Below are 12,337 nucleotides of genomic sequence, written 5' to 3'. Positions count from 1 at the left end.
TCTCTCTCTCTCTCTCTCTCTCTCTCTCTCTCTCTCTCTCTCTCTCTCTCTCTCTCTCTCTCCCCCTCTTGGCCTGATTGCTACAATCCATTGAGAGATGATGGACAATAGCCACCTAGCCCATCACAGCCTCCCTACAAAATAGCTGTCTTTTGTAATAGGTAGGCCCTGTTCAGAATTTCTCCTTCTTGACCCCTTCATGAGCCAGGGTTACCTCAACATCATGGGGACATAACAGTGGAGGATGTAAGAAAAATGTCTCTCTATGAGCACAAATACCTCAAAAATAAATGATTCCATTAGGACACTCAGTTCTCTTCAACAAGGTAGCTCACTAGGCACTTGTGATTTAGTTAATATTACCTAGGATGTTATCAGAAGCACATATAAATGAAATGACTTGCCCAGGGTCTTAAGAACCATTCTACCTTTGACTCAATTATTTGTGTTGATTGTTTGGATGTTTGGACAACAAAGAGTAATGTATTAAATAGTGTCTAAAATATTTGAAGATGCCAGAAAAGAGATATTTCTTTTTTTTTAAAACCTTCACCTTCCATCTTGGAGTCAATACTGTTTATTGGCTCCAAGGCAGAAGAGTGTTAAAGGTAGGCAATAGGGGTCAAGCGATTTGCCCAGGGTCACACAACTGGGAAGTGTCTGAGGCCAAATTTGAACCTAGGACCTCCATCTCTAGACCTGACTCTCAATCCACTGAGCTACCCAGCTGCCCCCGAGATATTTCTTTGCCAAATATAGAACCTAAAAGTAGAACTGATTATATATCTCGTACATAGAAATATGATTAATGTATCAAATTTTCCCTCTTTATTTTTATCATTTTGTTTTGTTTCTTTCTTTCTTTCTTTCTTTCTTTCTTTCTTTCTTTCTTTCTTTCTTTCTTTCTTTCTTTCTCTTTTACCTTCCCCTTTCCTTAGAATCAATGTTTCATATCAATTCCAAGGCAGAAGAGTGGTAAGGGCTATGCAAGTGGGTTAAGTGACTTGATCAGTTAGGAAGCGTCTCAGGCCAGATTTGAACCAGATTTTCCCAAATCCAGGCCTGACACTTTATTTATTGTGGCATCTAGCTGCACCAGGATCATACATTTCTGGGCCTCATTTTCTTCTTCTAATGGAATTTCTAAGACTCTTTTCAGGTCTGACATTCAATACAATAATTCAGGTATATAAGTATGGAAGAAAAAATATAAATACTATTAATGTATTTAGTTTTTATTCTTGTCTGCCAGAAAGCCATTTTGAACTTGGAGTAAAAAGGGTATCCAACCTGGTCTAGTCCTCTTCTGCTTAATGGAATTTGTGGTAATGTTTAGAGTAATTTTGAATCAAAGTAACTATTGTTTAACAAGTACTAAACTGTGGCAGTCTGGTTCAATAGATGCTCTCTGGTACATTGGTATCAGGAAAGACTTCTTTGGGAAGGGAGGAATTGAACTCTGCCTTGAAGAATAGATAGTGAAGGTTAACTGTCTGAACAACAGTGAGGAGGTGGAAAACAGCCTGATGTGTTCAGTAAAGAGTCTAGCCCAACTGTTATAAAATAGTATTTATCTGAGAGATAAGAAAATCTTGTATTTGAGATGTGAGTGAAAGAAAGGGTATAGATCAGTGATGGTGAACTTTTTAGAGATGGAGTTCCAGGTGCACCCTTGCCCCCCTTTACCCCATACATTGAAGGGAAAAAAGTGCTCCCATTGGGCTGTTGGGTGGAGGGGTGGGGGTGAAATGAGGGATGTCCTCAGTGAGTATAGAGAGGGGAAGGTGAGTGACCTGAGCACTCTACTCTCCTCCAGCTCTCCTGCCTGTGAGCCACCCACTTTCCTCCTGTGAGCTCCCTTTGGCTGCTGGGCAGAGGGGTGGAAGATGTGAAAAAGTGTCATCAGGCAAGGTGGAGAGGGGGAGGGGAGCAGCTCCACTCAAGTCCCTCAGCCTTTCTAGTAATGAACTCTGGAGTAGGGTGGGGAGGGCAGCCCTGTACCCACAGAGAACACTCTGTGTGCCATCTTTGGCACCCTTGCCATAGGTTTGGCATCACTGGTATAGATCATAAAAAGTTCTGAATGCTGGGTAGAATTTGGTTTCAGAGGTGGTTGGTTAATTGAAAATAACTGATTGGAACTACTAAGCAAAAAATCTTTGGTAATTTGTTATATAATTTTCTTCCTTTCCTCTTCACCCAATGCTCTAAATATCTTAGGTCAGTAATTTTTCATGGGAAAACTGTGATGATGGGCAAGATCCAATGGTGATCAAAAGCTTGACAGTAAAACCAGTCCCTGTCAACATCCCTGGAAATATAACTGTTAGCATGGAGGGCAAGACTGGTGTACACCTCAGCTCTCCTATAAAGGTAAGCCCTGGGAGTGGGGAGTGGGGGTGTGTAGGGAGGGGTTAGGGTGGCAAAAGGATACCACCAGAGGCTGGGATGAGGGACACTTGGAAATAGACCTCTTCAGGGAAGCCCTAGGGAATTACTTATAGAATGAGAAGGGACCTTAGCCAATATCTAAAGTCCAAATTCAATTTAATGTAATAATAATCACACCTGTACTTAAATATGTAATACTCACGTCCATCATTTCATTTCATCCTCTTCAAACCTCAGGGGAGACATAGCAAGGCAGGGATTATTATGCCCATTTTATGGAACTTTATAGAGGATGTAGTGGGGAGAATGCTAGATTTGGTGTCAGGAAACCCAGAGTTTAAATCTAATGTCTGACCTTTATTATAGTGTTTGACTCTAGGCAAGTCATTTAACTCCTACCTGACTCTTTATTTTAAAAATAAGAACAGTAACAATACCTACCTCCCATGGTTATTGTGCAAATCAAATGAATTATTTGTAAAGCACTTTGTAAACTTTAACATGGAGAATAAATGTTACGATTATTGTTGTTATTTTTGTTTTACAAAGAAGTGATGTGGTATAGTGGAGGAAGAACCAGTTATGTGATCAGAGGACCTGAGTTAAAATCCTGCCTCAGATACTTAGTATCTCTGTAACCTTGGTCAAGCCACTTAAACTCTGTAGTCTTGTTTCCCTCATCCGTAATACGTGGGTGTTGGACTAGAAGACCTAAAATTCTTTCCAACTCTAGATTTATAAGCCTATAATCATCTGAGCGAAGAAGTAGTTTGAGGTAATGTAGTTAATTGGGGCAGCCAATCTCCTGATTCCTAGTTCTGTGTTCTTTTTAGCTGTGGAAACTGATGTACAGAGTCCACCTGAGACTGGAATATTGGTTTAGAATGTGGTCAAGAATGTTGGTTCCATTGCTAGATATTTGCTAAGACTATGTCATTATCTCTTTCCATGGTAGAGAGGTAAAAATACTAGACTCAGACTCATAGAATCTGGATTTGAACCCTTAGCACTATCATGTGATCTTGGGCAAGTATTGGTTTTATTTTTTAAAGTCATCTGTGCCTCAATTTTCTCATCTGTAATATTTATCTGCATACAGTAAGACATTATGAATGAAGAATTCAGAGAAAAGAGAGATTTGTGTGAACGAATACAAAGCAAATTAAGCAGAACTAAAAATAATACGTATAATGTAGCCTCTTTAAAACAGTATTTTGATGATCTATTATCACCCCTGTACTAGTTCCTCCCCTTAAGGTTTGTTTTGAGGAATAGGCATAAAATATTAGAGAAAGTTGTTACTTCTTTTTTTATTTTAAAATTTAAAAAATATTTTCTCAATTGCATGTAATAATAATTTCCATATAAGTTTTCTAAGGTTATATAATCCAAATTGTCTTCTTCCTTCTCTTCCCTCTCCCTTCCTAGAAACGGTAAGTATTTTGATCTGGGCCATACATGCATTATCATGCAAAACATATACTTCCATACCAGTCATTTCTCTAAGAGAATATTCATATAAAACAAAACCCCCCAAATAAAAATACCAATAAACTAACACGGAAAACAGTATGCTTTGATCTGCATTCCAACTAGCTATTTCTCTGAAGGTGGAAACCATTTCTTGTTATAAGTCCTTCAGAACTGTCTCCGATGATTGTATTGGGATCAACCGAGTCTTTCACAATTGGCCATTGTACAACATTGCTGCCACCGTACACAATGTTCTCCCAGTTCTGTTCACTTGTTCAGTCTATTCTGTTCATGTAGGTCCTTCCAGCTTTTCCTGAAATCATCCTGCTTAGTGTTAGTTGACTTCTATTAATTTCTCTGTTCTCTGTGTGACAGAGATGTCCCAAGAGCTGGGCATTCCTCTAAAAGGGCTCACCAGGGCTCTATCAAATGAATTTTTAGCTATAGAGTCTATCAAGGACTCTGGATGTTAGAGTCACCTACCTCAAGGGTTGGTATGAGCAAAGAGCCCAAGCAGGCTCTTAGCCTGCCAGAGAGCTGGTCTTACCTGCCCTGACTCATCAATCCACTCCCTAGAAAGCATTTAAATTTTCTGAGTTGTCCTCAGGCTTGAGGTCCCTGGTTTTTCCATCTCTAGTAATTCTGAGTTACAAAACCAATTAGGGGTGCATTTTACTGGGGATACTCAGAGACCAGACATGCCTGTCAGTTCCAGGGGTATTATTTTATTGATGGGACCTTGAGACATAGCTGGATGATTACATTGCTCTGACAGCATCTTGGGATATAGTTCTTTATCCTTAAGTTTATTTTCATCAACTGGAAATAACAGTAACATTTTAGTTCATGCTTTAAGGCTTGCAAAATACATTCCTCAGATTCTGTGGTGTCGGCAGTACAGGTATTATCATATTTTAACAGATGAGAAAGGTAAATAGTTTGCCCATGATCATCATATACCTAGTAAATGTCAGAGGCGGAGTTTGAGTGAGACCTGTTTCCTGACGCTGGGTCCTATACTCATCAGGTTTTATATGGAACACTTCCAGTGAGAAACTGTGTGTTGGAATGGAAGAAACACAAGATAAGGAAACACTATCCCTTACCCTCAAGGAATTTATAGTCTAGCTAGTATATTGAAAGTGAAATAGAAGTCAGAGAGAGACCAGGATTCTAGGATTCAGTGTCTCTGGCCCTCTTGTGGTTCAATTTTGTCATCTACAAAAAAAAACAGGGTTTTACATTAGATGGTTTCCCTTCTAGGTCACCTAAAGTTCCCATCCAGGAACTTGAATGAATGCAAGATTATATGACTCTTGGGGGACAACTAAGTGTCTCAGTGGATTGAGAGCCAGTCCTGGGTTTAAATGTGACATCAGATACTGCCTAGCTATGTCACTCTGGGCTAGTCACTTAACCCGCATTGCCCAGTCCTTACCACTTTTCTGCCTGGGGACCAAAACATAGTATTGATTCTAAATGGAAGATAAGGGTTTAAAAAAAAAAAAAAGATTGTATGACTCTTATTCCATGTACTCTAGGAACTCAGGGAAGGGAGAAACCAATTTTTTTCTAAAGTTCTTCTCAGTTAAGCTTTTAAAAAAATATTTTAAAATAAAATTGATTCCTTCCATCTTTATATGAGTCATTTCCCATTACACATATTCCCTTTGTGACAAAAAACAATTAGGCAATAATACCTGATACAGATACTATATCTGACAATTCATATTCTATTTTTTATTTAGTCTTCAGCTTTCTTGCTTTTGCAGGAGTATACATTTCATTAGCTCTTTTCTTGGACCTTCATTTTTCCCTCCATTGGTTTTTCTCTCACTTAAAATTTGATTTCCCTTAGTGATTTCAAATTTTATTTTTGTTGTCGTAAGTCCTGGTTATGTTTAATTTACTCTGCATCAGTTCATACAAATCTTTCCATATGTTTCTCCCAAATAACTTATTGTACAAAATAATATTCTATCACATTCTCATAGTATCTCATAGTTCCCTACCCTCCAGTTAAGAGGTACCTCTTGCCTTTTTTCTTTTCTTTTCTTTGCAACCTCAAAGAATGAAATGAATAGTTTTAGTGCATATTATATCTTTGTTTCTATCTTTGATGTCTCTCGAGTATATGTAGATATGCCATACAGTAGTGGGTTTGCTAGACTAAAGAAGTATATATTGTTTGATCACTTATTGCATAATTACAAATTGATATTTGGAATAATTGAACTAGTTCAAAACTCCCAATAATGTATTGGTATGCCTAATTTTCCTGTTTTTCTTCCAAAATTAACTATTTAGTAGAGTTAGCTCTTGGCTTTGCTGAGGTGGAACCTCCTATTTATTTTGATTTGTTTTTCTCACTATTAGTGAGAAATATTCTTTCATGGGGTTGTAAGTAACAGACTTGCAACTATTTTCTTGAGAATTATTATTTATTCCTATATTTTAGCCATTAATCTATTGAGGAATGGCCCTTGGTGTTATAAATCCATGTCAGTTCCCTACAAGGGATATATTTTCAATTTCAGAATAACCTTGTTAGCTAGGTGGTACAGTGAATAGATTGCAGGGCCTGGAGTCAGGAAGACTCATCTACTTGACTTTAAATCTGGACTCAGATACTTACTAGGTATGTGATCCTGATGAAGTCATTTAATCCTGTTTGCAAAAAAAAAAAAAAAAAAAAAAAAGGAAAATAAGAAAAATGGGGTAACTAGGTAGCACAGTGTATTGAGTATGAGGTCTGGAGCTGAAAGGATATGAATTCAAATCTGGCCACAGACACTTCTTAGCTGTGTGATCCTGGGTAAGTCACTTAACTCTGTTTATCTAGCCCTTGATCATCATCTTCTTTTTTTTAACCATTGCCTTCTGTCTTAGAATCGATACTAAGTTTTGGTTTCAAGGCAGAGCAGTAGGGTCTAGGCCAGGGGTCGGCAACGTATGGCTCTTGAGCCATATCTGGCTCCATCTCCCTACTGGCCAGTCTGGGCAGAGCCCCAGGATGTGCCCCAGGGGGCCCTTCAGCCCCCACCCCATATTCCAGTGCCTTCCGCCTCCATCCTCCTCCTTCCACAGGCATTTATGGCTCTCACAGCCAAAAAGGTTGCCTACCATTGGTCTAGGCAATAGGGATTAAGTGACTTGTCCAAGGTCTTCTTAGGAAGTGTTTAAGGTTAGATTTGAACTCAGGACCTCACAGCTCCAGGCCTGGCTCTTTATCCACTCAGCTACTAGAAAACATGTTTTTAATTATGGAGTCTAAAATTGTGCACAGTTTTTTTGGGGTGGTTGGGTGGAGCTGCCCTATCACACTGCTGATCTATTACTGCCTGCTAAAATCTCATCATTTTAACATAAACTGCTGCCTAGCCATCTTTTACCCTGTTCTATACTTGTATAGTGGAGATATATTTATTATCTCTGGTATAGGATTTTATATTTATTCCTATTAAATTTCAGCAAACTAGAATCTGGCCTCTTGTAAAGCACTTAGCCAGTGTCTGGCACACTTAGTATAGGCTCTATCTATATAAATGCTAGCTGCTGTTCCTCCACCTTCTCTTCCTCCCAACCATTCTAGCTGTTGATTGTATTATAGACCTCCTTTTCTCTCCATAAGAGGTTTTCTAAAGTTTCTATTATACTAAGTAAGCCAAATAATGTCTCCCCTCTCAGGAGAAGGCATCTGAGGCTAGAAGTTAAGAATCTGGGAGAGTAAGAGAGATTGGGATGGCTAGAAAACACAGGGGGGAAAATATTAGGCACTGAAGAAGTGAACTAGGCACTAAAGAAGAAATTAATTTTTTTCTCATTGTTTTCTGCCTTAGTGCAGGTTGTGATATTTAAATTAATATCCAATTAACTCCAAGTAGAAGAAATAAAAGGACAAAAGTAAAGCCTGAGTAAAGAAAAGTTTTCCTAGCTACTTTCATGGGAAAAAAGAGAAAGGGGCAGGGTCACACACAAACTTTATCTCCAAAACATAAGGATGTAAATGAGAACGAAAGGGGAATGCTGGGACTTACAGTCCTGGGGTTCAAATTCTAATTATACAAGGTCTTTATGCTATTTTGAAGATTAATTTTGCCATAATCCACCAAAAGACTCGATGAGTACACAGTAATAATAACTTCTGTGGCCAACCATGGACCCAGCAGACCACATGTTTAGAGTGTTTCTATTCAAACTAGAAGTTAAGAGGAAAATACTCTATACATTTATGTTTGCTCAACATTTTCTGTTAATCTTTATTTGTATTTGTTAAGAGAGTCCTGGCCTCAGAGATGGGTTCCTATTTCTAATTCCTGATACTGTGTGACCTTGGGCAAGTCACTAAACCTCTGATCCTCATCTTTCATCATCTGTAAAGTGAAGATGAAAGACACCTACTCTCTTAAAGTTGTTATGAGGATCAAGTGGATGGGTTCTGTCCACTTCAAGGCCTTAATCTTTTCCTACACTATATTTTTTCCCCTTAACAGGGAGTGGTAGTAATGGAGAAAGAAGTGGCTCCGGGAATCTGGTTCCAACTTCCCTGTTATAAAAAGATGGGAAGCTGCATCTATAAAGATGTATGTGAGACAATTGACTACTTCATTCCACCTGGAGTGCCCTGCCCTGAGCCTTTCCATACCTATGGTCTGCCCTGCCACTGCCCCTTTAAGAAGGTAAGTCCTGTATGAGAAGGAACACTCTCCACATCCAGAGAAAGAACTGTGGGAGTAGAAACGTGGAAGAAAAACATGATTGACTACATGGTTTGATGGGTTTATGATTGGTGTTTTTGGCTTTAAAAGATCACTCTATTGCAAATATTAATAATAGGGAAATAGGTTTTGAACAATGATGCATGTATAACCCAGTGGAATTGCTCATCGGTTCTGGGAGAGGGGAGATAAAAGGGGAAAGAAAGAACATGAATCATATAACCATGGGAAAATATTATAAATTAATTAATTTTTTAAAAAGAAGAAGGTAAGTCACTGGGAAGGTCATTTTGCATGGCTGATAGGAGAAGGGAATGTTGGGTGGTTCTCAGGCCTGGGCCATTCTAGTTCCTATTTGCTCTTTTACTACCTGTGAGTGTCTAAGCTAGCATAACCGATCTCAAATGTCCTAGGGGCCACCTGTACTCTATGGGAATTCAGGAACCACTAAGGAAACTAAGGAGATTTCCCTAAATTATCCCATCCTAGCTTGGAAGGAAACATGGGTTCCAATTGCAAGCAGTGCATGGGGCCTGGAAAAGAGAATGATGGGTGAGACATTGAGCATGGCAGGTTCTATGGGGATAGCTTAAGAGAGTTTTCTAATTTGAGGTCTGTTGACCTCCTAAGGTTCAGTGAGAATTCTGAAAACTACTGTTTGCTGTCCTCTTTTTCTAGGGCCTTATCAGGGCAAATAATCTTGGGGACTCAAGAAAAGGGAAGCCTAGAAAGAAGTGAAAGAAAAATGTAGTGGCTAAGGGAAGTGGGCCATCATTGACAGGAAACCCTCAAATGTGCCTCTGGTTGTGTGTGTGCATGTTAGCATTATAGAGAAATATTTTCCATGTCTGCCTGTGATCCTGGGGAGTTAGGAGGAGAGAGTCTATTGTGCTAAAGCTTTCAGGGAGAGAGAACCTTTAGAAAGACAAAGAAAAATTCCCTCCCTGATTCTTGATCCTCCTTTATCTCTCCACAGGGTACCTACTCCCTGCCTAAGACTGTCTTCCAAATACCCCCCTTGAAGCTGCCCCCTTCTCTCAGCAGTGGCACCTACCGAGCTCACATTGTTCTAAGCAATGGAACCACACTTCGAAATACACGCCTAGGCTGTTTCAAGATCATGATCACCCTCAAGGAGGCATCACGACCCATACCTGGAAAGAGTGACCATCGAGGCTGACCTTCCCTTCCCACCATTCCCAAGGACTTCTTGGTTGCCCATCCTTCCTCCTGGGGAATGATTTTATTGCTGAGCTACTGGCTCTCTGCCAGGGATCTCTGCTTAGAACAAAAGTCCCACTCTAGCCACCTGTGTTGGGCCTCCCTGATTTCTTTATTCCCAGGACAGCTGCCTCTCTGTTCTTTTGTCTTCCCACACAGCTCAGGCCTCTCCCTCTTCTTCCTAGGGTCTATGAGTGGCTAAGTGGAAGCAGGTTCCAGGATTTTTCTCCCATGGGGAAACCAATTCAAAGAACTGACCTATTTTTTAGTGTGCAGAAGCACCTTCCTCATGGCATTATTTCTTAATTTAGCAGAGGATTTTTAAAAGTAGCTAATAATTAATATTTTAAAACTAATATTTAGATAGCTTATGAAGAGCTTTATATATTTTTTCTGCAGACCCCTTAAGGAGGGGTTCCCAGGGCTCATCTTCCTGGACAGCTACCCTACTCATTTTAAAGTGTCTGAGTTGGTAATCCAGCTAGGAAGTCCTGTTATCAGTGACTATCCAAGTGACTTTCTTTTCTAACTGTGGAGCCAATGGCCTGGGTGTCAGGCTCCAGGCTCCAGGCCCCGTGCATGGACCAAACCCATCATAGCTCAAGTTGCCCTGAAATGATGTCAATTTTCTGGAACATTTGCCAAATCCCTTCAGCTAAGGAGGCAAACCCTGCAGTCCACCATATGCCCTTTTAAGGGATAGGGATATGGGGTTGGGGGGAAGCTGGAGTCTGAGGTGGGTCAGTCCTACTGCTCCACTTCTATGTGGGTGATCTCAAGACTAGGGGTTCATTGTAAATTAAGACGGGACTAAAATAAATTTCTATTTACTCTTCTACAATTCTTGTATCCCCACATATATATATATTTAACTGGTTAAAGTTAGCTTTTTTGCATTTGTTCCTCTAAGAATTCTGGATGACTGCTTTTTCTTCAGGTCCCACTCCTAGCCTATCTCAACTAAACAGCTCTTGTCTTCCTCACTTGAATGGCCAGGGGGCTGCTACCCTGAGGAAAATACCATGCAGCTTCAAGGAGCTAATCCTTCACCCCCCAGCAAGAGTAACTGCTGCCCCTGAAGTTAGCCTAGTGTCTCTTTTGCTATAAACACATTATATTAAGTTCTTTCAGTTATTTTACTTTTAATTTTTTTCCCCTATTCCCATTGACTCTTATTCACTCCCCCCTGGACCCCTCTTTTCTCTTTAGGGCTTTGTTTTTGTTCTTATCCTGTTTTATCTAGTTATGTATTTCGTCTTCCTCTTTTTTCCTTTCAGTCAAATACATTCCTTATTCTTCTCCTCCCCTTCAGCTAGTCCTAATAGCTTTATTTCATTTTTTTATCCTGCTTTCCAAATAAGATTTCTCTCACTCATTATCAGTCTTCTCTTTTCTCTTTACTCTAGACCCTTATTCTCTGATTTATGACTCCCATAATCTCCTGGTCTCTTCTCTGTATTCTTTTTTCCCCTTTAAATCCTTACCTTATATCTTAAAATCAATAATGTGTATTGGTTCTAAGGCAGAAGAGTGATAAAGGCTAGGCAATGGGGGCTAAGTGACTTGCCCAGGGTCACACAGCTAGGAAGTGTCTGAGGCCAAATTTGAATCTAGAACCTCCAGATTTCTCTAGACCTGGCTCTCAATCTACTGAGCCACCCAGCTGCCCCTGTTGGCTTTTGTTTTTCTGGAGGAACTCTGTGAATTGTTTCAATTGGAATTTTGTTTTCTGTGTTAGAAGTTCTGGTTAGTTGCCATTATTGTCTTCATTACAGTGTTAAGGTTTTTTGTTCTATCCTGTTATTCTGAGAGACCCTTGGTTTGATCCTTTGGTTGTCTTCAAGATCTGTATGTTTTGCTTGCATAATGTGCATATTTTCTTTTGTTGCTTGTTTCTCCTAGGCTGTCTTTTCATTCTCTGTCTATTCTTTGTTTATTTAGTCAGGTTTGCCTTTGTAGATTCAAGTTTTTTTTTTTTTTTTTTTTTTGTGCTGCTCATTATTTTTGTTGTGAGGGACACTAATTCTGTCTGCTCTTATATTTATTTCTCTTAAAGCACTGAAAAAAAAAACATTGAGGTTCATGTTCTCATTCCACAGGGTCTTCTGTTTTATTATGTTTTTGATCATTTTCTTTCATTTTGCAATATTTATTCATAGATGACTGAACTCATTTATTAGATCTGGAGGCCATATTTCCTTCTGTTGCTATTTTTCCTATTAATCTGTTTATGTTCAGGGTCTTTAAGATTTGTTCCTAAAGTCATTTAGTCCTTTCAATCTCTCCCAACCTCTACCCACTAATTTTATCACCCAGTTCCTGATTCCTGTGCTTTCCTTGGGGACTGAATGTCAAAGCTCCAAAGACTCCTCCCATACTGGGCACTTCGTGGTTCATCTGTATAGGTCTCTGCCCCAACTGACTTATGGTCAGAAATGTTCCCAGCTGGATGCTGTGCTCCTTCCTTCAGATGTGGTGTCATGCTGCACAGTTCCTCACATGAAGGGGGTCCTGTTTTAGTAATCTATTCCACT

General features: G+C 39.5%; 1 protein-coding gene across 1 annotated transcript in view; it reads left to right on the top strand.

Moving 5' to 3' along the window:
- The window catches only part of GM2A (GM2 ganglioside activator), an 18,031-nt gene extending 7,387 nt beyond the window's left edge, over positions 1-10,644 (top strand). Inside the window, exons 2-4 of the mRNA XM_044661787.1 lie at positions 2,221-2,373; positions 8,358-8,543; positions 9,559-10,644. Coding sequence (XP_044517722.1) covers positions 2,221-2,373; positions 8,358-8,543; positions 9,559-9,762 — 543 coding nt within the window. The 3' untranslated portion in view covers positions 9,763-10,644. The remainder of the gene's footprint in view (positions 1-2,220; positions 2,374-8,357; positions 8,544-9,558) is intronic.
- The last annotated feature ends 1,693 nt before the right edge of the window (positions 10,645-12,337 follow it).

The sequence above is a fragment of the Gracilinanus agilis genome, chromosome 2 (assembly GCF_016433145.1).
Source record: "Gracilinanus agilis isolate LMUSP501 chromosome 2, AgileGrace, whole genome shotgun sequence".
In the NCBI taxonomy this organism is placed as follows: domain Eukaryota; kingdom Metazoa; phylum Chordata; class Mammalia; order Didelphimorphia; family Didelphidae; genus Gracilinanus; species Gracilinanus agilis.
Note: the sequence above shows the minus strand (reverse complement) of the source record. Positions and strands in the feature narration are given on the sequence as shown.